Raw genomic sequence first — 25,864 nt, forward strand, 5'->3', positions numbered from 1 at the left:
AAAGTATAACTCATCACTTTTTCATTATTTGACTGCATTTTGCTAGCATTTATGTTCTTGAAGTTACTTATGACTACTGTATCTGTATAATGGAAATGTTATATAAGGGCGAGCTACTCTGAATTTCTTCCCAGCTTCTCTTCAGTGATGTCATCTCGACAGCTTAATGGCAAATGTTGGGGTGCCTGGGTGGCTCAGTTGGTTGGGAGTCCATCCCTTGATTTCAGCTTAGGTCTTGATCTGAGGGTTGTGAGTTCAAGCCCCGCATGGGGCTCCATGCTAGGCATAGAGCCTACTTAAAATAAATAAGTAAATAAGCAAAAAAATAAAATAAAATAATACAATAGGCGAATGTTATAGACCAGGGCTTTTTCCTCCTGTGAGCCCCTGTTAACCACCTACCAGGACACCACTGCCTCTGTCCCATGCATGGTCTGTGTGCTTTCAAGGCAGATGGAAACCAGTGTGGGTCCTGGTGTGTCTGCTTATCATGGTGAACAGTACCAGGCTGCCTGAGTCTTGGGTTCTAGTCCAGGCTGGGCCTCTGATTTCATCTATAACTCACGAGACAGGGAAAACTTACCCAAAATGTTAGTGCCCATGAAAATTAAATTTAGGGATGTCTGGGTGGGTTAAAGCCTCTGCCTTCGGCTCAAGTCATGATCTCAGGGTCCTGGGATCGAGCCCCGCATCAGGCTCTCTGCTCAACAGGGACCCTGCTTCCCTCCTCTCTCTGCCTGTCTCTCTGCCTACTTGTGATCTCTCTCTCTGTCAAATAAATAAATAAAATCTTTAAAAAAAAAAAGAAAATTAATTTTAATCTTTCAAATTCAGAAGAAAAAATGAACAGACTAATGACAAGTACATAATTATGAGTCCACCCTGGATTACATTTGTCTTTGTACCAATGCAGTCAAAAAAATATATTTTTACTTCTTTGTTATTAGAGGAAGGGGCCCATGAATGTCACAGAGCAGCCTTGCGGGGTGTGGCGGGGGAGGGGCTGTCTGGAGAAACCCCATCCTGACAAAGTTGGTCAGTTGCAGCCACTTGGGGGAGACAGCAATCACTTCAATTCTCAACAATAAATAATGATTTTAGGGGCACCTGGGTGGCTCAGTGGGTTAAGGCCTCTGCCTTCAGCTCAGGTCATGATCCCAGGGTCCTGGGATCGAGCCCCGAATGTGGCTCTCTGCTCAGCAGGGAGCCTGCTTCCTCCTCTCTCTCTCTGCCTGCTTCTCTGCCTGCTTGTGATCTCTGTCTGTAAAATGAGTGAATAAAATCTTTAAAAAATAAATAAATAAATAAAGATTTTAAATTCTGTCCGGAATAGTACTCAGTCATGAAAAATACAGTGTGAAGGATAAATGAAGCTGAGAGCAAGATCATGGGGCAGCATGTCCTATGATTACTTCTGGGGAATTCCCTTGGGGCGAGGGTGAATGAGGAGGAGGGAAAGGTAAGCAGGTAGTGTGTTTGGCTGATCTCATTTCTTTTGTGTTTTTATTTATTCCCTTTTATCCCTATACCTAATCCCATTCTCTGACCCTCCTAGGCACCGATTCTGATCCATTTTTTCCCCCAAATGGGCACTGTTTTGCATGCTGCTGTTTTTAACTATGTACATGATACTGTGTTAATACCTCCTCCGTTTCTTCTATTTTCACTAAGAACTGTGTTTTTAGTTCCATCCATGTTGCTGTGTGTCCACGGTAGGGATCCACTCTGTTCTCCCAGTGACGGACCCCATCCTCAACTCCCTTTGCCACCAACCCCTACAGATAATGCCACACGCATCATCGGCCGTGCCCCTTCTAGACCTGTAAGAGAATTCCTCTCAGGTAAAGGACCAGGAGCAGGACTGCTGAATGAGAGGCAGCTCCCTGTTTTTCTCCAGGCTGTGAAAGCTACACTCTACCCAAGGTCCACGAGGCCTGAGAGATCCTATACCCTCACCCCCCACCCATTAGTTGACATTATTCATCTTCCTGTCCTGCCCTTGGCCAGTTTCATACAATGAGGATACAGTGATGTCCCCCTGTCATCTTCAAGTGCAACTCCGTGATCACTGATGATTTCCAATGTGTCTTCGTGGGCTAACTTACTATGTTTAGATAGTTCTTTCTCTGAAATTGCCATTTAAAATCTCAGCCCATTTTTCTCTATTAGGGAAGTACCCTTGTTTTGATTTGCAGGCCTTCCAGATGTCAATTCTTGGTTTCAGATGTTGCAAATACCTTCCCCCACTCTGTCCCACGCCTGCTAACGTGGCCTATGGTGTCTTCCACTGAACAGAAAAACGCTTCATTTTGATGTAATGAAACGTACCCGCTCTTGGTCTGATGTTTTGTGCTTATGATTTTTTGTTTGAAAAGTCCTTCCTTGTCCTTAGGTCACAAAAATATTTTACTACATTAACTTTATCGTTTTGCCATTCCATCAAGAAACTTTACTCTGCCTGGAGCCCATCTGTGGATAAGAAGTTAGGGAGGGATCCTGTTTTATTTTTCCTCATATAACGAGCCACTTTTCCAACATCATCATGAGACTATCTGTCCCTTATTGGCGATGCCACTATTGTTGTGCCATAAGACCCCCAAGTGTGTATAAATCTGCCGCTGAGCCCTTTTTTCTGCTCCACTGGCCTTCATGCCTATCCCCGCTCAGATCCCATGTTGGATTCACCAGTATGGCCTTGTAATATCTTTACATCTGCAGGTCAAGTCTTCTTTTTACGCTCTCTTTCATTAATGTTAACTTAGGTATTTGAGGGCCATATGCCTCTGTATGAATGTTACAGTACATTTTGGAGGAATCTAAGAAAATACCATTTAAAATCTTTATTGGAACCATGTTGTATTCTTAGGTTAATTTGTGAAGAGTTGTTGTCTTTTGATATTACATTATCCATCTGCGAGCACAGGGCCAGTACGTCTTCTTATTTCCTGCACATTTGTTGTAACATAGTGAAAATTACAAGGAATGAAGAAGTTGGTACAGAGCAGAAAGAACCAGGCAGGGAGGCATGGCGGGAAGCCCTCCTTGCAGATGACCACAGTGGCCTGGAGCAAAGCTGTGGATCAGTCACTTTCACGCTGGGCTGGGGGTCCAGACACCGGGCAGCCCTCCCAGCCAGAATGTCCCTGAAGCCTTCATCCATTCTGTGGGGCCCTCACTGCTCTGCCTGCTTTATGGGCTCAGTAGGGGAGGAACTGGCCCAATGAGAGGTGCAGAGGGAGAATGTGGTCCAGACGGGCTGACCTTGGAGTTTGTGCCTTATGCCTTTAAGCCTAGTGCCGCCCATCTCCCAGATTGCTGCTGTGGTTCTGCGGTGATGGGAGCCCCATTCATCTGCACTGGGACTTGGGGTGCGTTTTTACCACCTGCCCTTAGCACGTGCTCAGCTTGGCACTTGGAGCCGCTTTTAGGGTGATCCCAGGTAATGAGGGACCCCAGCCCCTCTGCCCCTACCTGGCCCTGGGCTAGACAGTCAGTGGAAAGGGACACATCCCCACCATTAAGCACATCTCCCCATCTTCCCTCTCCATTGGCACCAGGAAATCCAGCCCATTCAGTGGCTATGGTTTTGTTGCTCCCACATCCAACTGGGAAAGCCAGAGCCTCAGGAGACTCAGGGATCACAGCGGAGGCAATAGTTCTGGAACCCAGGAAATGCTCTGGGAGGAAGAACGGGGGGCCGATCCATTTGGTGTCCACTTGGCAGGGACTGTAGAAGGAATCTGGAAGGTAGATTTAACCCTTCATACCCCTCCCATGTCACACACAGGTCTCAAAGGCTCAGGCTTCACACAAGGGGGCCACCTGCTCTTTCTTTAAGCTGCAGGAGTCTCCAATACCAGGGTCTTTACTTTTGCCACCTCACTTAATGCTCTTAGGTCGAGGCAAGAACTTGATGACCTCTATTTTTATGGACGGAGACACTGTGGCTCAGAGAGGTGAGGTGACATGCCCTGCATCACACAGGGCCTAAGTAGCAGCGCCGGGCTTTGAACCCAGGCCCGTCAGACATGGAAGCAGCTGTAGAGCATGCAGGGTTGTGTTCAGAAACTCCGAGATTTTGGGGTCAGGGAGCCCAGCCCTCCAGTGTGAGAAACAGACATCTGTAAACGTAAGTCCCCAAACCCACCAAGCTTATCACAAAACCTGATATAATGTGGCTCTAACTGTTGCAATTGTCCACACCCTAGAATTTCTCTTCCAGGAACCCAGAAGCTTGCATAAAGCAAGGGCCTCTGCCTTCCTGTCTTTCATCCGTTTGCTGGGTGGGAGGAGGGAGAAGAGAGGACATCCACTGGGCACGGGCATCGGGGAGCAGGAGGCGGGATGGCAGCCCAGGGACTGTGGGGGACGGTCTCCTAATAGTGGCTTCTCACCTCTAGCAGGTGCCTGACCTTGGCAAAGCACACTGGCAAGGGCGGGGGTAAGCAGGGAAGGCGAGATGGCCCCAGGGGTTAGGAACTTAAGGTTGGAGCTGGGGCATGATTGCCTGGGGTGGAGCCACCAGGATGCTGCTGTCTTTCTGTCCCCTCCACTCTTTTTTTCTTTCTTTGTGTTGGTTTATCTGTTGATTCTCTCTCTCTCTCATCTCTGCCTCTTTTGTTTCCTACTGAGGAAACCAGTAGCAATGTTGTGAAACAGAGGCCAGCCACTGGAGGTGACACAGACCCTCCCCAGCTCAGAACCCTGCTCAGCTGATGCCAAACTCACACATCCATCTCTTCAGCCAACAGATATTTATTTGGGGCTTGAACCGTGCCAGGCTCGGGCTGGGCTGAGCTGGGGAGTGAGGCCAACATGCCTGCTGCGTGGGATTCTGGGAGAAAAGCCTTCTCTCTCTCCACTTAGCTCCACCTGCGGCTCCCCTGCCCTGGCCCTCGGCCCTCCCATGTGCAGAGCCCTGGACCATTCGCCCTCCAGTCCACAGGGATGGGCGGATTGGAGGTCGGACCACACAAGCAGCCATCAGAACCCGGGGGCAGCCGCTAGTGGTATGACATCCACTACCGAAGAAATGGCATTCTCTGAAATTCCGTGTCCCGGAAGAGCTGGAGGGTTGGCAGCCCCCTGAATGGCGGGAGCTCATCCTTGAAGATAGACCCAAAGCTCTAGTCCACAACTGCCCCAGTGCCTGAGGGGGTGGGGACAGGCAGCCATAGGGTGTGGGTGTGGGAGGGCAATGGAAGGGGGAGGAAGGGGAGAGGCTGGGATCCTTCAAGGGGAGACCAGAAGGTGGCCAAAGGCAGAGATGAGCTGCTTGGCTATGAAGGCAGGAGGTGGGGGTGGGAAGAGGGGGCGGTACTGGCAGGGGTCTTCAGGTGGGGGTAGGGATGAGGGGGCACCTCTCTGTGCTGGCAGGGGTCTTCGGGGAATCAGAAACTTAGATTCCTACTATCCTTGATTCGTGGACTTTAGGACCCATCAAAGTATCTGGACGGAACCTTTGAGGCCAGGTGGTCCCCTCTGGTCCCCATCTCCTCCCTCCCCAGCCACGCTGTAAAAACACGGAAACTGAAGCCCAGATCGAGACAGGGAGCAGCCTGAGGCCACATGGGAAGTCAGAGCTGAGTCCAGAACGTGGGGCCGGCTCCCAGCCTGACCCCACGGAGGCCTCCTATTCATGAAACGTGGTGTGGACCTGGTCAGCTCGGGGCACGCTAGAGGAGAAGGCCATGGCGCTCCGGCTGGGGAAGTAGAGTGTGGTGAACCAGCAGAAGATGAAGACACCTGTTGGGAAGGAGGGGGCCTCCGTGAGCCTGCGTGCGGACCCCCCGGGGCGCTGGGCAGCCTGGCCGGCGGCTGCACAGAGACAGTCCGCTCCGTTGCAAAAGTTCAAGAAATGATGGAAAGAAACATCGGGCAAAAACGAAGCCGACGCCCAACCAAGAACCCAAGAGAAATCTTGGAAGAGAGAAACGGAGGCCCTGACAATCACATAAGACGTACATCCATCACAGAAAGGGAGGAGTGAAATAAAGGCGTTTCCATGCAGACCCAACAGCCAGCCTGGCTTCTGCCACGCTCCGCTAAGAGTTATTCCCGGACTCACGCCAGCAGGAAGAAGCAGGAAAGTGGGAGGTATGAAAATTAGAGTAAGCACAGAAATCGATAGAAAAGTCAAAATGCTGTGTGGGTTTAAAAGGAGTTTACAACTAAAACTCGAAACGACCACCAAATGATGGAGACACGTTCAAGCGCACTAAGGGCCACGGTGTTTGGAAGAGCAATGTACTGAGGCGCTCGCACTCAGCTGAGACAACTCCATAGAGTGAAGTGTTCAGGCTTAAACACAAAAGGTGGCCCCTGGAAGAATAATGACACAGTCTAGTTTCAAGGTGCCTCCCCTCCCCAACCCCGGGATGTCCCCGATACAGACTCATGATTCTTCCCCTGGGGACCATCTGTGTCTTCCACAAGCATTAGCTCAGTTACTCATCGCAAAATCTGATGAGAAAAATACCAGCTTTGTCCCAGCTTTAAAGATGATCGGAGGGGCTGGGGGACTTGCTGAGGTGGTATGTGGAACCAGGGTTCCCTTCTGGGTCTGCTTATCCCCAGGGCCACCCAACCGCAATGCCACATGGCCTCAGGAGGCCCTGGGAGCCAGCCCTGTTTGGGTGGGCCTCGGGCCACTGGCTGTGAGACTTGGACTCAAAGTCAAAGCACACCTCGTCAGTCCCTTCACAGTGGTTCGTCTTAGGCTGTGATGCCTGTGTATGACATTGTGTGGGGAGCGAAGAGGAAGGGGGAGCCATCAGTCACACCCCAGACGCCTGGCCCTCTCCTACCAGAGAGTAGGACTCAGGGCTCGATCCCGACCCCTGGATATCGGAGGAAAGACCCTGCAGGGGCAGGGAGCACACCTATCAGTCATTTCCTCTGCTAATCACATCCTTCTGCCACCACAATTCCTTACAGACCATCTGTGTCATGTGCCCATCATGTCACGTGCCCCTGACCTCCTGGTCACAGCTGCCTGGACCAGAGGTGGACACCTAGCCCAAGATGGCCTGATCTGATCCTTGACTCTCCTGAGAACACAGACCAAGCTGAATCAAACCACACGCCAGGGAAGGTTACATGGGATGGAAAAAACCATTTGGGACCCTGGGTGGGAAAGGGCCAGTGGAGAGAGGGAAGGAGTTTGCACAGAGAGAGGATAAGACACTACACACAGCTCTGAAGAAAAAATAGGGGAAGTGTCTGCTTCAGTTGGGTGGCTGGTGCCAGCTCCCAGGTCAGCCAGCCTGAGCAGAATCCTATGTCTTGCCATCCACCCCTCTCCATACCCGCAAAACACCCCCTAACAGATTAGGCGAAGCATCACAAACCTGGGCCCAGAGCCTCACCTTGCAGGGAGTTGAAGAGTGCGAAGATATAGATGGTGGACCAGCCCAGCGGCATGAGGATGGCCAGCCACCACGTGGCACCCACCAGGCTTGAGAGCCCCAGCACGGTGAGGACCCCCTTCCAGTTCGGTCCCTGCTCCTTGCCCGCTGTGGCCCTCGGCAGAGTGAAAATCTTCCAGGCTACCAGGCCCAGCACCACAGCGCTGAAGAGGGAGGTGATGAGGAAGTAGCCGTGGACAGTGACATAGAGGGCAGAGACAGCCGTATTCTCCTGGAACCAGCACCTGGAGGAGGCAGATGGCCACCAGGGCTGGAGATGTGCCCCCACACAGCAAGTCCCCGGCACTCTCCCCTGACCGACTTTCTGTGACCCAAAAGACCCCTTCCCCCACCCCCCACCAACCCCCCATTCTCCTGGGGAGGGGCTGTCATGAGGCTCCAATCTGCCATCTCTTCAGACCAGCAAGTGCAAAGGAGCCTATTTGGCCCCAAAACATGTTTGGTTTACCCCACATTGTATTGTAAAAAAAATTAAACTAATGACTACCCTTTAAAAAGCGTGAGGTTTGGCATAAGTATCCAGATTTCTGCTTTCCTTTTTTTTTTTTTTTTTAAGATTTTATTTATTCATTTGAAGGAGAGTGAAGGAGGAAGCATGAGCAGTGGGAGGTGGGGGGTGAGGGAATGGAGAGGCCAAGAGAGAAGCAGACTCCCTACTGACCAGAGAGTAGGACTCAGGGCTCAATCCTAGGACTCCAGAGTCGATTCCAGGACCCTGGGATCATGACCTGAGCCAAAGGCAGATGCTCAACCTCCGAGCCACCCAGGCGCCCCTCTGCTTTTCTTATAAAAGCATACAGCTGGCAGCTCTGTGCATGCCTCCCCAAGGGACATTAGGTAGGTATGCGACTGCCTATCTACTACAGTCCCCACCTGGGTCCCCGCGTGCACATATGTCACCTCCCCAGCCCCTGTGGCCCCTGTATTTGAGGCTCTAGGGACAGGACCAAGACCCCACCAGCCTCTCTTAGCACAGAGCCATGGGCCCAGGGGAGGGTACCTTGGAGAAGGCTCACTCAGCCCCATGCTTCCTGCACTGCAGGGCAAAAGGCTCAAGAGAATGTCCATTACCACCCCCCACCCCAGTACAAATGAGGAGACTGAGGCCCCAGGGGAGGCCAGGCTAGCCCACATAGAAATTCAGAGGCAGCACCTAGCTAGAACCAGGCCTGCCACCAACGTGGGGCAGCTTGTGTCCTGCTCAAGGGCACCTGGCTGGGGGTGGGGGGGGGGTCAGGCTGAAATCCAGCTCACCTCCCATTCCCCAGGCTGAGCCCCTGGCATGGCAGGTTGGCAGAGTGGGGAGGGATGGGATACCTTTTTAAATCTGCCCAAAGGTGCCATACGGGTTGGTGGTGTCCAGGCTAGAGCAATGCATCCTGCCACAGCTCACTCTCTCCCGTCTCAGACCCCCGTCTCATTGCACTTTCTCCTTCCAGTCCTCAGTTTACCCCTCCAGACTGTGAGCTAGCTGGAGAGTCCTTTGCCTTGGCTTGGTCTCTCTTCCCAGGATCCCCTCCTCTCCCGACATCCCACTGGCCCAGGTGTGTGCAGCCAGGGGCCTGATGTCACCGCTTCCCCCCCCAGCCCCCTCTTACAGCTCCAGGGTGGTGGCGTTCCTCTTGTCGCGGATGGTGTAGCGGCCATAGCTGCCCGCAGTCCCGGTGCCAAAGACGATGAGGGCAGGCAGGCCTGGGTACAACAGGGGAGGAGGTACGGCATCGCTGGGGCTCCCTTGGCACGTCCTCCTCCAAAATCCCCTCCAGCTGCCCGTGCCTCAAGCCCTGAGCCTGTCTGAGAGAGGGAGACACCTCTCTGCCCTAAACAGGTCTCCCTCCCGCCCCTCCCTCCGCCGGCCATGCTCTCTGCGCCACCCCCCCCCCCCCCGAGCTGCACCTACCCCAGCCCATGAAGCTCAGCTTCAGGAAGTAGTGCCCAAAGTAGGTGTTGAAGACCTTGATGACGAGCAGGTAGAGGTGGAAGGCTTCCAGGCCCATCCAGGTGAAGGTGCAGAGCAGGAAGTAGTGGAAGACAGCCGCCCAGGCCTGGCAGGTGGCACCCGACGGCTGAGGACCGTGCCCCATATTGAAGAAGAAGGTGAGATTCAGGAGAAATAAGCTCATACTGAGGGCCACATGGATCTTGGGGGCGTCTTCTGACTTGAACCTCTGCCGGTAGCACCTGGGGCAAGAAGGACCCATGAGAGGCCGCAGGAGGCAGGGCCGCAGCTCCTGTCGGGGAGGACCCCACCGCAGGCTCCCCACCCCACCGCCCCTGGTGCGCCCGGCCAGCCCCCCGCGGGAGCTCTCTTTCTCTCCTGGCTCACGGGGCCCTGGGGGGGTCCACGTCCCGCAGGCCTCATCCTCCACGCCGTGCTAGTGCCAAACCGCACACTTGGCAATTCCCTGACTGCATCCTGCTTTTCCGTCCCTCCCAGACTTCGCCTCTGCTCTGCTCTCTGCTCTCAATGCCTTTTCCTACTCTTCCTTCAGAAACTTCCCTGGGCATTTCCTCCTCAGGAAGCTGTCTCTGAATGCCACTTAGCCCATGCTGATCTGGAAGTTTCCTGCAGCGCAGGGTAGCCCTCTCCCCTCTCCTCTGACTGTAACCAAGAGCCAGCACAACAGGCAGCAGGGGGCCCTGCCTGCATTATTTGAGTGAATGGACTGACCAACAGGGCACAGAGGTAGGAGGCCAAGATGTAGTAGGGTGAGGCCCAGAGAGGACAGGGACTCACTCCCTCTCTGTGGAGCTCCCACTCAGAATTCCTAGCAAATCAGATTCTGAGGGCTCTCACTGGAGGAATAGGAGCCCAGGTGCCTAGATGGGAGTATGAGGCATTGTGTCCATCTCACCTGCGATGTCAAGGCCCACCCATGACAGACGGTGATAAGTCCTCCCAGCGTGCCAGGCCTGGCTCACGAGGTCCACCAGTGTGGCCCGCTGGCAAGTCCCACTCACCTTGTCGGGAATGGGGACTGTGCTCCAGGACCGGGCTCGGTGGGGGGCAGGGCTGGCACTGCTCACACTCATGCTTTAGTCTGAGATGGGGGTGGGGAGGCTAGACAGGGCTGCAGCCCAGGGCCAGTTGGGGACAGAGGCAAAGAGGCACGTGGAGAGCCCTGGTCTGGACCCAGAGAGCCTGAGCACAGGCCACAGTGATCTCTGCCTGTCCTACACCTGCTCCTCCTTCTGGAAACAGACCTGCGTGTCTCTGAGAAACACCCTTCCCTGCTGGCAGGCCTGATGTTTGGGGTGAGGTTGGCTTTTTGTTGGCTCAAATCCAAGAGCAATCACATGACCTGGCCTGGCCAATCAGTGTCATCAATCTCTTGACCACAGTGGCCTGTTCAGTCATGGGCACGTGACTCAAGTGAGACCAGCAAAACTCTGCTCTGGTATACGTGGGATAAAATTGCATAGAAACCCCCTCCCTACCCTGCACCACACACACACACAAATGCATGTAAAAATTTACAGAAGTCCTCTGGCACTGTACCAATGTCGATTTCCTGGTTTGGTATGATACTACAGTTCTAGAAAATGATATCACCAGGAACAGCTGGATAAAGAAACCAGGGGACTCTATACAGCATTTTTGTAATTTCCTGTTAGTCTACGATTACATCAAAATAAAATGTTGAAAAAAAAAAAGGCTTCAGTGTTGGAATTTGGTATAGAAAATTTGCTGCCTAGAAAGCTAAGAAGCTGTGAGACAATCCCTGGGCTTCCCAAGGCCCCTGAGAGTGAAGAAGCTGCTTCACATGGCTGACAAAGGAGAAAGCAAAGTTGGGAGAGGCAGAGGGAGAGCAAGTCCGGGGAACATCTTTTGAGCCCCTGGATCCAACCATGCCTGAAGGGAGCATCATTCCACCAACCACATATTCCCCCATTGTGTTTAAGTGAATTTGAGTTGAGTTCCTGCCACTACCAACTGAAATAGCTCTGACACATTTCAACCCCAAACCCCATTTTATAGATGAGGAAAGTAAAGTTTGGAAAGGCTATCAGTATTATGCTGCACAAGCAGGGAGCTTTCTAACCTGTTCTGCTCCCACCCTTGAGGACAAGCGGGAGACTTGGGATGGGGGTGGGGGATCACCCACCTTAGGGCAGCGTAGAGGACAATGGTAAAGGCCAGGAAGGTCATAGAGGCTCCACAGCCAGCCTGGGAAATGCGAATGAGGAACTGGACGGTGGCCTGGTCCAAGATCGGCTTCTGTGGGCGACCCCCCCAAACCGGGACCCCATCAGTTGGAGGCCAGGCCTCACACATCCCAGAGGCCCTGGATGCTGCCAGGAAACCTCGGTGCTCCAGAACTTCTGGGATCAGGGTGGGTGGGCCCTTACCAGCAGCAAAGCGAAGAAGGTCAGATGGTCACAGCGACAGATGGTCCTCTTGGCTCTGAGCTCCGTGGAGCAGCCCGTGGAAGACCAGTCTCCTGTTGACCGTGGAGAGGAAGGGCAGGGAACGTAGGGGAGTGTATGAGAATATGGGGGAGTGGAGGGGACCAGAGAGGAAGGGAGGGAGGGGAGGGGCCCCCACCTGTGGATCTCTGCCCCCACACCCTCCCTTCCTACCTTTAGTAGCATCCCAGAACACACAGCTGAGGGCCATGTTCTGAAACCAGAGAGTGGGAGTCAGCGGGAGGCAAGATGAGGCAGGGGGAGGTTGGGAGAGAGGAGAGCAGAGTGCGGAGAAGGGAAGGGAGAGGACAGGGTGCCCTACCCCCATCCCTGGGGTGTGCATTGGGTAGGAAGCAAGGCTCACCCCACAGGTCACACAGGACCATGAAGTGCACCATTTGGTATGCGTGGATCAGCATGTGAGAGATGTGGACACTGTGGGGCTGCGGCGTGGGGAGGGTAGCATGTCTGTGTACATGTGCCTTTAGGGGAGTGTATATGTGGGTGGGCGTGTAATCCCATGTGCGTGCTCATGGGTTTGCCACGTCCTTGGTGCTCCTCTGTAAGCACGAGTGGGAGGGTGTCTGTGGGTCAAGTGGACATTCGCGTGCGGGTGGCATGGGTCCCTGGGCGTCCCCGTGTGTGTGGTCTTAGTTGCTAGGGGGATGTGGAAGGCTGTCTATCCTTCAGAGGACTCTACAGAGTCCTGCACCTGTCTATCCGTATGCTTGTGCGTGACCCCCTGCCTGTCTGCCCCTCAGAAGCTGCCAGATTTGGGTCGGGGGCTCACAGGGGGTAGGTGCTGGTGGGAGAAGGTGATCTCCAAAGGCTCAGCCAGCCTTCTGACAGGTATACGGCCCAAGCTCAGGCCCACCAGGCGATTATTCAACACGCGGCTGCCATCCTCCAGGCTGAGCTGGGGGCCCTGTGGAGAGAGATGGGGGGCCAGGCTTCAGAAGGCGCTGTCCCAGCCCAGCATTGATGGGGGTTCCTGGAACCTCCAGAACCCATGGCCCTTGCCTAGAGAGCAAAGTCTGTGGCTAGGGGACCAGGGGACCCAGGGACCATGGGCAACCTTCTTCTCACGGCCCCCTGCAGTCTCCTGCTCGGACTGGATCACAGGGAGCCCCGCACCCCAGGCCGACTGGTCGCAAAGCCATCCACCCGATAGCTCTCCAATGCTGGCCCCAGAGCTCCTCTGCCCTTTGAGCCGGAGGAGCACAGGGCTGGAAGAGAGATCAGCCCCAAATAGAGGTCACTCGTGGTGCACTCTATCCACATGTGAGTGCATTACATGCCTCTGAAGATGCTCGCCCAGGACCCATTTGCAAGAACACGGGTGCACTTGCTTGTGCGGACACAGTCACACAGGAACACGCGTGACGGCATGTGCACCAGGAGTATGAAAGAACATGCACGTTTGTCCATGCATAAGGACCCACAGGAGGATACAAGCACTTGGGCTACACATACAAGTCCAAGGACACGGACGTGTGAATCCAAACATCTGAGTGTGACCAGTGATTATGCAGTGCACAGACTCCAGAGACAGAAGTCTGGGGTGACCTCAGGTTGCTTTAGAAACGCTCTCCACAGGCTCATCCCCTCCTTCATCCCCATGGGGACCCACAGCCAAGATTCCAGAGAAGGCAAGCTGGGGCACAGGGCCCTGGTGAACCGAGCATTGACCCACTGAGCTGCCCTGAGCCCCCACTAGGCTTCTCCTCACCTTGAACAGATTCCCCGGACCGATGTCCAGGATAGTGATGGCCAGCAAGACCTCCGACCTGTTCTCCTGCAGGGATTCAAAGAGACTCCTGGGCAGCCGGACTCTGTCGGGGTGTTCATGCTCATCCTCTGTCACCAGCCCTGGAACCTGGAACCACAGACCCCAGAGCTCCTATCTCTACCCCAGGCTTCCGGCCCCCAACATGGGGCTCTTGCCATTCCCCCACTTGGGAGGGGAAACTAAGGCACCAGGGGGAGGGGCAGAACCTGACGGCATCACTCTGAGAGGCAGGACGGAGCTTGGCTCCATCCAGGCTGTGAGCCTACAGAGAAGCCACGGCCCTCATGGACCCTCAGTTGTCCCACTACGGAGAATGGGGCTAACCAGGTAGCTGTGTGACCTCCCGTCACAGTCAGGCTGAGTGGACAACCGGCAAGTGTGTGAGGAGGGGTCGGCTGTGGTGCACTTCTGGCCTGTGTCCTGCCAGCCACTGTGCTTTCACAAGATTTAGGATCATGGTGTCTGGGTACTGACCTGGGAATAACTGGAAAGAATAAAGCCCCCAGGAAGAGAAACCGTGTGAGCAGAGGCGGAAAATATAAAACTTCACACGGAATGTGATTTCCACCCCCTGCCCAACAGCAAGTTTTGTAAAAGCGAACAATGGTTAAAATAATAAAATAAATTTCATTGGTGATTTGTTCACTCTTGACCTCACTGGTCCATTGGGCCTGTAGCCTGGTCTCACCGGGTCCTGCCTCAAAGGCATCCCATGGGCGCTGGAACAGAAGAAGCTAAGGTTGGAGGCAAGGGACCCAACTTTCTCCTTCTCAGTCTGGACCCTTGTCAAAGGACGTGAGGTGATCTCCAGGGCCAGCGGGTGCCTCCACGCAGAGGATGGGTCACATCAATAAGGGCCCTATCTTTCATGTCCTCTTTTCCAGACAGATCTAGAAGGACCTGGATGATGGCCAGCTCGCCTGTTTCCTGAACTTCCACACTCAGCTTCACCCCTTTAGGGAGGCTGCACCCTGCCCCCTGCACCCAGCACTCCCAGTGCCTTATCTCCCACAACCTTGCAAGTGGGCCATGCCAGCACCATTTTGTAGATGGGGCCACCAAGGCTCAGAAAATTCCGGTCATGCACCCAACATCACATTAGCTGGTAAAGGGCAGAACTGGGACTTGAATCCAGACCCATGTAAATCTAGAGCTCATCTTACAGATGAGAGCTATGGGGCCCAGAGAGGGGAAGAGGTTTCCTGGAAAACACCCAGTAAAGGGGTGGGGAGTCCAGGACTGGAACCCAGATCCCCTGACTCTCAACTGGGTGGTCTTCCGAATTATACCAGCCTCTTGCCCTGGGTCATCTGTCACCTGGATCCACCCACCCAAGCAACTCACTAGCACCATTAGCAAAGTGACAGAGCGCTCTCAAATGGGACATACGAGGGATAAGCTTCAGTGGGCACCCAACACAGACCAGGAGTCTCTCAGAATTCTGAAAAATATGGCAGAGGGAAATGGAGTCAGAACCAGCCAACAGGGATAGGGAACTCTTTACCTGGGAAGGCGTCAGGGAGAAGAACAAGTCTTCTGAGATGTGGGTGCTGACATTCTGGACAGCAGCCTTCAAAAAAGACGTATTCACTATGCTCATCGGACTCTCCAGCAGATGGTACTCGAATTTCAGCCAGTACCTGCCATTAGAACACCGGCCAATCAGAAGCAGCAGAATGAGATTGTTGAAACCCATTGACCGAGCTACACAAAGTGTCTAGCTTTTATATACCTTTTAAAAGTCTAAATAAAGAAGTATTGTGACTTTCACTGTTACCAAATATAATAGTGAATTATAATTATATATATAAGCACTTAATTGTATTTCTCTCTATATATAAATACACACATATATATTTGCATAGATATATGCACTTAAAAATTCTTTGGCCTCACAAAACAATGCAATTGACTTTCTTGAGGGAAGATTTCCTGATTTGGTTCTCAGAGCACCTGAAAATTATTTTAGTTGTGAAATGTAACACAGAGTCAGAAAGTCTAAAGCATAGATGTAAAGTTGAATTTTTAGTGACAAAGTCGACACCTGTTTAAACACCATTTTCTTTGATATTAGCATAGCCATGCAGATATCTTTGGTTCATGGTGCATGAGATTTGTTTTTCCACATTGTCCTTTTTTTTTTTTTTTACATTGTAAATGGTGTGAGGCTCAACAACTTGCCTTCACCCTCAGAATGGATATCGTGATGTTCTCCAGACCTCTGAATGCCCAGAAAATTCCCTGAGGTGAAGGGCCCCTGAATTCTTGTGGGGTTTACTTCCCATCCTCTAGTCCACATCTGTTTCCCTAAGGCATCTTAATTACATGCTAATTTTGCTCATCAGATCCAATCCCCATGATGTTGCCAACATAGTGGCCAGAGTGACAGTGCTCTGTAGAGTGTCAAGATTACTAAGGTTTCTGTGAACTGAATGACGACAGAGATCAGGAGAATTGACAGAGCGCAGAGGAAACCATGGTAGTCTACTGTTGGCTCTGCCAGGTCAAAGTAAACAATTTCCAGTAGCCCTTGAAAACTGGGATAGAGAACAAGGCATTAGCCATGGAACGTGTCAGTTGCCAGGGGTTGTGTTGATTTCCTCTGGGACTGCAGCTACGATTGGACTCACCGCCCGATTTTTTTTTTTTTTTAATTTATTTGACAGAGAGAGAGAGAGATCACAAGTAGGCAGAGAAACAGGCAGAGAGAGAGGGGGAAGCAGGCTCTCCACCAAGCAGAGAGCCGGATGCGGGGCTCCATCCCAGGACCCTGAGATCATGACCTGAACCAAAGGCACTGAGCCACCCAGGCGCCCCTCACTGCCCAATTAAGTGTAGGATAGTCCACAGGCATTCCCCAACGTCCAGCTGGCTTCTGGTGAGCTAAGATCGGCAGTTACGATGAGTTATGATAGGCATCACCGCCCCTCCCCTGCATCTCTCAAGTCCTTTATGGTGGCGTTAATCTCTGCAGTTCTCCCCAGGGACGTACTTTGGTTTCTGGTTTACTATCTTGGTAGGGAGAAGACATTCCAGGAGCTGCCATTTAGCTCATCAATGGAATGCCCTCCCAGAGGCAGTTAAGTGGAGAAAGCATTCTTTTCAATAAATGGTGTTGAAATAATTAGATATCCAAATGCAAAAAATCATAATAATGATAATAATAAAGACATCTACTTCATACATGTATAAAAAATTAACCCCAAATGTAGAACCTAATTTTAAGAGCTAAAACCACATACACTTTTAGAAGAAAACTTAGAAAATCTGTAGCTGGATAAATGTTTCTCTGATATGATATCAAACACAAACACACATTTAAATCTGACTTCCTCAAAATTAAGCGCTTTTGATCTTCAAAAGATATCATTGAGAAAACAAAGAGACGAGACATACACTGAGAGAAAATATTTGCAAATTGACATCTGATAAAGGACTGGCATGCAGAATACATGAAGAATTCTTAAAACTCTGGGTGCCTGGGTGGTTCAGTCAGTTAAGCATCTGCCTTCAGCTCAGGTCATGATTTCAGGGTCCTGAAGGATCGAGCTCCGCATCAGGCTCCCTGCTTACTTAACAGGGAGTCTGCTTCTCCCTTTCCCTCTGCCCCTCCCCCTGCTTATCCTCTCTCTCTCTCTCCCTCTCTCAAATAAATAAAATCTTTTTAAAAAGTAATTCTTAAAACTCTGTAATGAGAAGACAAAACCCAATTTTAAAAAAGAAAGATTTGAGTAGTCATTTCTACCAAAGAAAAGATACAAATGGCTAATCACCACATGAAAAGACACTCAACATCACTGGTCATTTCTGAAACACAAGTTAAAACCACAGTGAGCTACCACTGGCACCAGACGGCCATAATAGCCGAGAAGACTGACAATGTTGCAAAAATGGACTAGAACGACAGCCCTCTTTCATGCTGATGGGAAAGCAAAAGATACCCTTTGAGGAACAGATGGGCGTTTTTTATAAAGCAAAGCATATCAGATATCCCAGCAATTCTGTTCCTAGGCATTTACCCAAAATAAACGAAAACGTACATCTACAAAGATCTGAATTAAACATTCATGGCAGCGTTATTCATAATCATTATATTCATAATGAATAATATTCATTTGGAAACAATCCAATTGTCCAACAACTGATGAATGAATAAACAAATCATAGCATGTCCACACAATGAAATATTACTCAGTGATTAAAAAAAAAGAACAAACTGTTGATACAGGCTAATGTATGAATATAACTCAAAACCAGTGTACGTGAAGGAAACAAGACTCAAAAGACAGTATGTTTTATGATGCCCTTCTAGAAAACACCCAGCAAAAGCAAATCTGCAGAAGTAGAAAGCAGATGAGTGGTGGACAGTAGCTGGGGATGCGAGCCCGGATGGCTTGCAAACAGGCACAAGAGTCCTTTGGGAGCTGGTGGAAGTGTCCGTAAAATGATTGTCTTAATGGTTCCTTATATTGCATTATATACCCTAAATTATTCAACCATGCTCTAACAATGTACAGACTGGATAGTATGTAAGTTGTACCTTCACAAAGCTATCAAAATTAATAAAAAGAAATGAGGTACCACCATAACCTTTCCAGAATGGTGAAAACCAAAACGACTATTAATACCAAGCATCACAAGAACTCTCACACGTTGCCAGCAAGAGTGTAAACTAATGTACCCACGCAGAAGACTTCAACAGTGCTGACCAAAATTCATCAGACATCTACCTTTTTTTTTTTTTTTAAGATTTTATTTATTTATTTGACAAACAGAGATCACAAGTAGGCAGAGAGGCAGGCAGAAAGAGAGGAAGGGAAGCAGGCAGGCTCCCTGCCGAGCAGAGAGCCCTACTCGAGGCTCGATCCCAGGACTCTGAGACCATGACCTGAGCCAAAGGCAGAGGCTTAACCCACTGAACCACCCAGGTGCCCCAGACATCTACCTTCGACATCACTGCCACTCCTAGGTACCCACCCAAGAGAAATGAATGTAGATGGTCATGAAAAGACACATACAAAAATGTTCCTGGCAGCTTTATTCGTAACAGCCCTGGTGAGAGACGAAATGTTTGTGCCCTCCCCGCAAAATCGTACGTTGAAATGGGTTGATGCCCAGACTAACTTTATGGGGGTGTGAAGATAAAGGAGGTTAACTGCTAGATTTGGGAACAGAATCCACATCTTCTGACCCCAGAGTCCCTGCTTTTTCCAAAATGCGTATTGCCACCATAAGGCAGCACAGAGAAGAATTCCCAGAACAGCCTCCTGGAGCAAAGAAGCTAATGGAGGAGGTTCGGTATGGGGGGTAGCAGTGTTTTCAGGTCACGGAAATGACATAGTTTAATCAGATTGTTGTCCTAACACTGAATCTGAGAACACAGGGTTTTCGTTTGTTTTTTTCAAAAAACGTGCATTGAGCACCAGCTATGAGCTTGTCCCGAGTATCTTAGAATGATGGCCAGCTTTGATTCAGAAAGGAGGAGAGAGAGGCAAAAATATTTTTGAACCTGATTCTTCAAGATGTTATGTTCTAAACCCCTTCTTCTCCCTCAACCCCGTATCTCTGAACCTGTTGGTCTTATCAGTCTCTTGGTCTTACTGGTTCTATATCATATGATATTTCTAATCTATCCCTCCTTTGCAGATGTGCAGTGCCAGTTGGTGGTGAAGGTGGTGGTTCAGCCTTCACACCTACCCAGACCATGCTTGGATCCTACCTGGTCACGTCTCCTGCATCACCACCCTTGTACCCTTCCCTGAAACCTGTGCAATCTTTCTCAAATGCAAAACTGACCATGCTCTTGCTCTGTTTAAAATATGTCCTTGCTCTACCCCCTCCCACGCTGGTATAGCTTACCTGACCCTTCATACTCTGCTCCCTGCTTATATTTCTAGCCTATTCCCTACCCAATCCACCTCCCCATTGTTGCCGCCATCCCCAGCACCTCACTTTTTCACATTTCAAAGCACTGCTGTTCTCCCCCAATACTCCCTGAAGTTCTGAAGCCTGTAGCTCCTAACATCGCTCAGATCCAACTAGAAAACTCCTATGCAGTCTTCAAAGCCTTTTTGTGAATCACCTCCTCTGTGAAGCCTTGGCAGTCTTCCTTTCTCTGAGCTAACCTGGCGCCTTGCCCACCCTTTTCTATGATTACTCTCTAGAATCATTATCATTTGGGCCTGTGTCTGACCTTCCACAGTGGTAGGGATGGGGGCTGGTTCATCACTGCAATCCTTGGATCAGAGAAGTCTCAATGAGTGGATTGGAGAGGATGTGGGTATCAAACAAGAGAGTGGAAAGATGAGATGGGAGCAGCGTTTTCAGAAGCCGTATGAACTGAGAGCTTGGTCCCTTCCTAACAGCCTTCAAAGGAGCCCCACATTCCTGCTCTAAGTCAGAACGCCCTCTTACCTCTGCAAGTTTTCCAGGTCACAGGGTTCATTCCCTGACTCCGAGCACTTTGTGAAGCAGTCAGCAGTGTTCTCCAGGTGGAAGTCTTCATACTGGTCCTCATTGATGAGCCCCAGGCAGACGTTTCTTGATTGCTCAGTTTTCCTCCTCCATTGCTCACTTATTTTGTTAGAACTTTTCATACCTGAAGGAGGGATGCAGAAGGTGTGAATGGGCTGGGTAAAGAGGCAGCAAGGGAGGAGGTTGGGGGTAAGATGCTCAGGCTCCAGGGTCTGGTGATGTGGGCTAGAATTTCAGTCCCCTCCATTCACGCTATGTGTACTTGAGTTGGACTCACTCTCCCTGGGCCTCAGTTTCCAGGGCAAAAGGAGATATGACCCCCCACCTCATAGGGCCAGTGGGATGTTTTGCAGAAGATATGTACAAAGAGCTTGGCACATGGCTCTGTCGATTAAAGGATTCATATGTTAGTACTATTACCCTTTACCACCTCCTCCAGGAAGTCTGCTGGGCTTTCCACAGCTGTTCCCCATCAGACATTCCGAAGCCCTTGCAACTGTGGCCTCATGGTATAACTCTCGGGCATGTTCTATCTCAGTTCACCTCTTTCTCCCACATTCTCATTATGACCCCCACAAGCTACCTCCTGGGGTGAGGAAAGAACACTGAGGGTCCCTGGAGCACAATGACTTGAGCAAGGGCACCAGCGGGAGGCAGCTCCAAGATGACAGACCAGCTTTCGTGACTTCCCGTTCAGTTCCCCTTTCACCTGATATGGGGGGTGGGGTGGAGCTTGGCGTCACTTACCAGCTGTGTGACCTCAGGCAAGTTACTTAAACTCTCTGAGGCACCTTCTTCTCACCAGCCAAATGGGACTAATAATACCTTCCTTGTGAGTTTGGGGGAAGGTTAGAGACCATCCATATACGTAAAAGATAAAGCTCATCATAAATTTTCAAAGAGTCAGTATCACTCCAGGAGGTGAGGATTTCATTCTAAAACTGTTTCTATAGTTGTGTATTTACATTGGGCTACAGGTCTACATAGTTACCGATCTATCAACAAAATTAATATATGCACAGCTTTTTTCAAAACCGTACACAAGAACACAAAACGAGCAGTAAACATCCCCACAGCTCCCAGCTCACACTCCAGAGTTCCCCACCAGCGACAGCTCCCTGCACAGCTCGTGGAAGTTTTCATTACATAGGCAAGTATCTGGATGTAAATCATTTAAAAATTTACATGAACGGGATCACTGAACGAGGTATCTTGAGGAGCTTTCCACGTCAGAGCCTACTGATCCCTCTTTCCACTGGGTGGGTGTGGTAACACTTTCTCAACAGGTCCTCTGTTAGTGGGCTTTCAGGATCCTCACTCCTTTTTTTTTTTTTCTTTTTTTTCCTATTTTGAACAACACTCTTACATCTTTGTTAGCTTGTGTTAAGAATTCATAAAAAAAAAACATTAGGTTGGGGCACCTGGGTTAAGCCTCTGCCTTCAGCTCAGGTCATGATCTCAGGGTCCTGGGATCGAGTCCCGCATCGGGCTCTCTGCTCAGCGGAGAGACTTCTCCCCCCCACAGCCTACCTACTTGTGATCTCTCTCTCTCTCTCTGTCAAATACATAAATAAAATCTTAAAAAAAATCTTAAAAAAAATCTTAAAAAAAAATTAAAAAATTTTTAAAAAGGGGTAGGTTAACGGACGCCGGGGTGGCTCAGTGTCTGACTCTTGGTTTCAGCTCAGTTCATGATCTCAGGGTCCTGGGATTGAGCCCTAAGTCAGGCTCTGTGCTTGGCGGGGAGTCCCCTTCAGCATCTCTCTCTCTGCCCCTCCCCCCACGTGCACATGCTCTCTCTCTCTCACAAATAAGTAAACAAATCTTTAAAGGAAAGATCTTCATGACACTGTTTCATGGGAAGAAGCAAATGCCAGATGAATATATATATATATAATGGGGTCCTCGTTTGCTTTTTAAATAAAGGAGGAAGGGGGAGAGAGAAGAGGGAAGCAGAGGGAGAGGAAAAGAGAGAGGAGGGGAGGCGAGGGAAGGTGCCACTCTCCGTGTAATCCTAGCCCTCTGTGTGCCCGAGGGGCTACAAACGGTGCTGGGCTGCACCCTGACGGGTGTTCGCAGAGCCTCCCTCCTGGCCTACTGCCAAATTTTGGCACAGTCATACATGAGAAGCTTTGGGCAAGTGCAGAAAAGATGACTATCCTTTTTGTGATTATTTTTTGAAGACATTGGAAGCATTTAGCCCAGACAGAGAGAGCCTGGCCCAGGCACTGGGCAGGACCATGCTGGTCCCCACTTAAGACCTGTGCTACCCCTGCCATCCCGCTCTGCCCCAGAAGCTGGCCTCCAGGGACCACCTTAATCCAGGTTCAAGTGGGGAGCAGGGCCAGGAGTCAGGGCAACGCTACCTGCCCCTCCCTTCGGCTCACCACCGAAGGGACCTGCTTTTTTCTGCTGTGGCCACAGCGTCTCCAGCACAGAGCCTGGCACAGCCCAGAATTCCCCATCAGTGTTTACAGAATGAATGAACCCATGCGCAGACCCATAAATGTCCACAAAAGAAAGAGACTTACCTCTACTTATAAGCCTCTCAAGGCTCCTCAACGCTGTTCAAACGGCTGACACTTTGCCCAGACTGGAACTCCCCCATCACCATAGGTCACCTCAGTTCCTTGGGGGACCCTTCAAGTCCCAACCAGTGTGGTTATGTGAAGGGCCTTCCGTGAAGGGCCCAGTGTCCCCATGTGCCCCAGAAGACTGGATGATAGCCACGACTGGTTATTGAGTGACTGAATCTGTGGGTTCTGATGGCTTGCTCTGCCAGGAGGACAACTCCGCCATTTTGCCCCCCTTTTGAGCCAAGGACTGAACTTTGCCCTTCACCGAAGAAAAGATTCTTCGAAGCCCAAAGAGGTTGATCCATGCACCCAAAGCCACATGGCCCCCCTGCTGGGCAGGCATGCAGGACATTCAAAAAATCAGGAACAAAACAGGAGGAGCACTGGGGGCACTGCGATGGGAGCACTCCCTCTGCCTGAGGGGGTCACTGCCGACATCACAGGGCCTCAAGGAGGGTAGGTAAGAGCTGGCCAGCTGGGCCGGAGTGGCCTCGGCTTTCCCAGGAGAGAGAACTGCCAAAGGCAAGGCCTGGGGTCCTCAAAGTACCTTGGAGAACCCCGCATGTGTGTGCACAAGGCCAACAGGGAGGGTGGGGGAGGGGAGGCTTGTTCCCAGCTCCGGAAACTGGGGACTGGGGGGGCCACTCCTGGGACCAGGAGAGGGGAGCCGGTGGGGTGTCAGGGTGGAAGGAGCCAGACAAGGGGGTAGGGGGAGGAACATATAAGCCCCTACTGGCCTCAGTCTCCAGAGACTCCTGACCCCCTTCCCCAGAAGCTCGGAGGCCAGCTGGGTAAGAGTGTGTCTGGGGCCCACCTGTGAGGGAAACACAGCCCAGACTGGGGGGAGGGGTATGGGGAGCTCTGTGGGGAGCACAAGACACCTGAGACCCAGAGCTGACCCAAGTTTATCAGGATGACAACTCACTCAGAGGATAGGGTCAGAGAAGGTGCTGAGGTCATCGGGGTGGGCTCCTTGGACAGACACGCTCTAGACAGCCCCACCCATCCCCACTTCCCTGTCCCTGGGTCTCCTGGGGGACAAGGAACCAGCTGCTCACCTGAGGCCCAGAGCAGGAGGAGCGAGAGAAGCAAGACCCCCAGGGCCCTGGGCGTCGTCATCCTTGGGCGGGCTTGCCCACGCTGGCCAGAGCCCTGTGTCTGAGCGTCCCTCAGGTCCCAGGCTCTGTGGTGTGGCCTGTCCCCACCTCCCTCACCCCCCTACACCCCCCCCACTGCTCAGTGTCATGCTTCCTGTGGCCTCTTTCTCGGCCTTCCTGCTCCACGCCACCATCAGTTGGGTTGTGAAAGGCTAGTGTGGGGAACTGGGCTGCGCTCCTATCTCACCCCACCCTGTGACCATGTACAGAGGGGGCTGCTCAGCCCACCCAGGGACACTGCTAGGGGCTGTGAAGTTGGGGTCCAGCAGCCACAGAGGCTTCCACACCCAAGCAGACCCCTGGGAAAAGGTGACGAGCACAGGCTTTGGAGTCAGACACACCTAACTCAGACCCTCTTCTCAGTACCTGGAGACCTCTCTGACCCTCAGTTTCTTCTTCTGTAAAGCAGAAACAGCAATAAGGCTGCCATAGAGGGCTGTGTTGGGGTTCGAGGAGACCGGTAACATGCCAGGCACAAGCCTCGCTTGTGAGTGGTGTTAATGCACCTTCCCTCACACCTATGGGTTGAACAAGACTGGGATCAATCCCATGACTGCTGGGGCCCCAGGGGGAGAGGACAAGCTCTGCAGGCCCCAGCCTTCCCTGCACAGACCAGATAATAGGAGAGGTGGGATGGGGTGTGCAGGAGTGTGGGCTTAGAGGTTGGTAAGGCCTGGGCTGGCGTCTGTCTTGGGCTGACGTCTGTTCTGGCCACATAGTGGCTGGGTGAGCTTGGGCGAGCTGTCTGCTGCTCTGAACCTCTTACAAGACACGCAAAGAGCTCATGAGATCATGCGAGTGGAACTGTCCAGACCGCCAGGCGTGGCCACGGTCGTTATCTCTTTACAACTGTCCCCACTGCGCAATTACTGTCCTATCGCCCAGCTGATCACTGGTGGCCCAGATGGGAAGTGGGAGCAGCAAACACACATGGGGGGCAGCACAAGGGAAGGGGAGGGGCTGACCACTCAGGCTCCAGATCTGATGGCTCTGAGGAAGTCGTATGGATGAGGCCAAGTCCCTTGGCGTGGTCCCATGGTCACTGCAAGATCAAAGGTAGAGAGCACCCCATCAAGAAGGCATATCCCCCTAGCATCCCCCAGCAGGGCCCGAGCTAGACACGCTCTACCCTGGGGGTCTGAGGACCCCCAGCCCCTTCCCCTTCCTCCCACACAGCGTGCAGGCAGGATTCTGTTTCCCACAGGCCCTCTGGACCTGGGGAGGGGTGGGGAGAGGATGTCGGGGACACTCATAGGCCATGGGGGGCAGGGGGGCTCTGGCATGGTACCCCAGGCACTTCCTCTGCGGGGAAGACTTGGGGGCAGACGGGAACCACGGGGCCTGTCCCACCTCCCTCCCGATAGCAGCCAGGTGAGGTGAGATGGTAGACAAGCGCTCTGTGAACTGCAACCTGCTGGGCCCACCGCTGGGGACCCATCCTGGCACAATGACCCTCAGAGGGCTCACGGGGGCCTGTTTGTGAAGAAGAGCCTGGAAGGAGGGACCCAGCGCATCCAGCACACCTGGAAAGACAGGACCAGGGAGTGGGGGAGCAGCTGGGAGAGTGGCAAAGTTAGCTGGGCAGGGCCATTACCCTGGCATCACCTCTCTTGGTCCTCACTGGGGCTGGGGGCGGGCCTGGAGCCACGTGCAAAGCCCTGCCCCCCCCCCCCCCAAATCCCAGGGCAGGTGGAACTGTAGCTTTGCTCTCTGCCAACTCCCATCAGTGCCAGCTTGTCCCAGTGGCTCCGGGAAGGCTCCAGTCTCCAGGAACAAGGTCTCCAGGCTTCTGGCTGCCTCAGTACACGTTCCATGCCATAGCGATGTCTGCGCACGCAAACCTGGTTGGGTCCTTCTGAGAACAGCGGTCCTGCTCTCCAAGGCCTTACAGCCCAGTGAAGTGCACAGTGAGAACCATCAAGTGGCCTGTCCAGCACTTGATGTCCTGAGAAGGGGGACCCCAGCCCGAGGCCCTCCCTGCTACTTCCTGATTGGCCTGTTTTTGTCAGTGACTGTTGATAGAAGCACAGAAGA

The 25,864-nt window shown here is 51.9% G+C and overlaps 1 protein-coding gene across 1 annotated transcript; it reads right to left on the minus strand.

Annotated features, from left to right (window-relative positions):
* Window positions 1-4,739: 4,739 nt before the first annotated feature.
* On the minus strand, window positions 4,740-25,748 carry ADGRG3 (adhesion G protein-coupled receptor G3). The gene is given in 13 exon segments (XM_047712271.1): window positions 4,740-5,745; window positions 7,368-7,651; window positions 9,026-9,119; window positions 9,328-9,608; window positions 11,534-11,646; window positions 11,778-11,869; window positions 12,009-12,048; window positions 12,625-12,759; window positions 13,564-13,710; window positions 15,128-15,263; window positions 20,038-20,221; window positions 22,629-22,659; window positions 22,661-25,748. Coding segments are annotated over 13 exon segments (1,701 nt in total). The 5' UTR covers window positions 22,712-25,748; the 3' UTR covers window positions 4,740-5,632.
* Between the last annotated feature and the right edge of the window lie 116 nt (window positions 25,749-25,864).

Source organism: Lutra lutra, chromosome 17 (genome assembly GCF_902655055.1).
Source record: "Lutra lutra chromosome 17, mLutLut1.2, whole genome shotgun sequence".
NCBI lineage: Eukaryota > Metazoa > Chordata > Mammalia > Carnivora > Mustelidae > Lutra > Lutra lutra.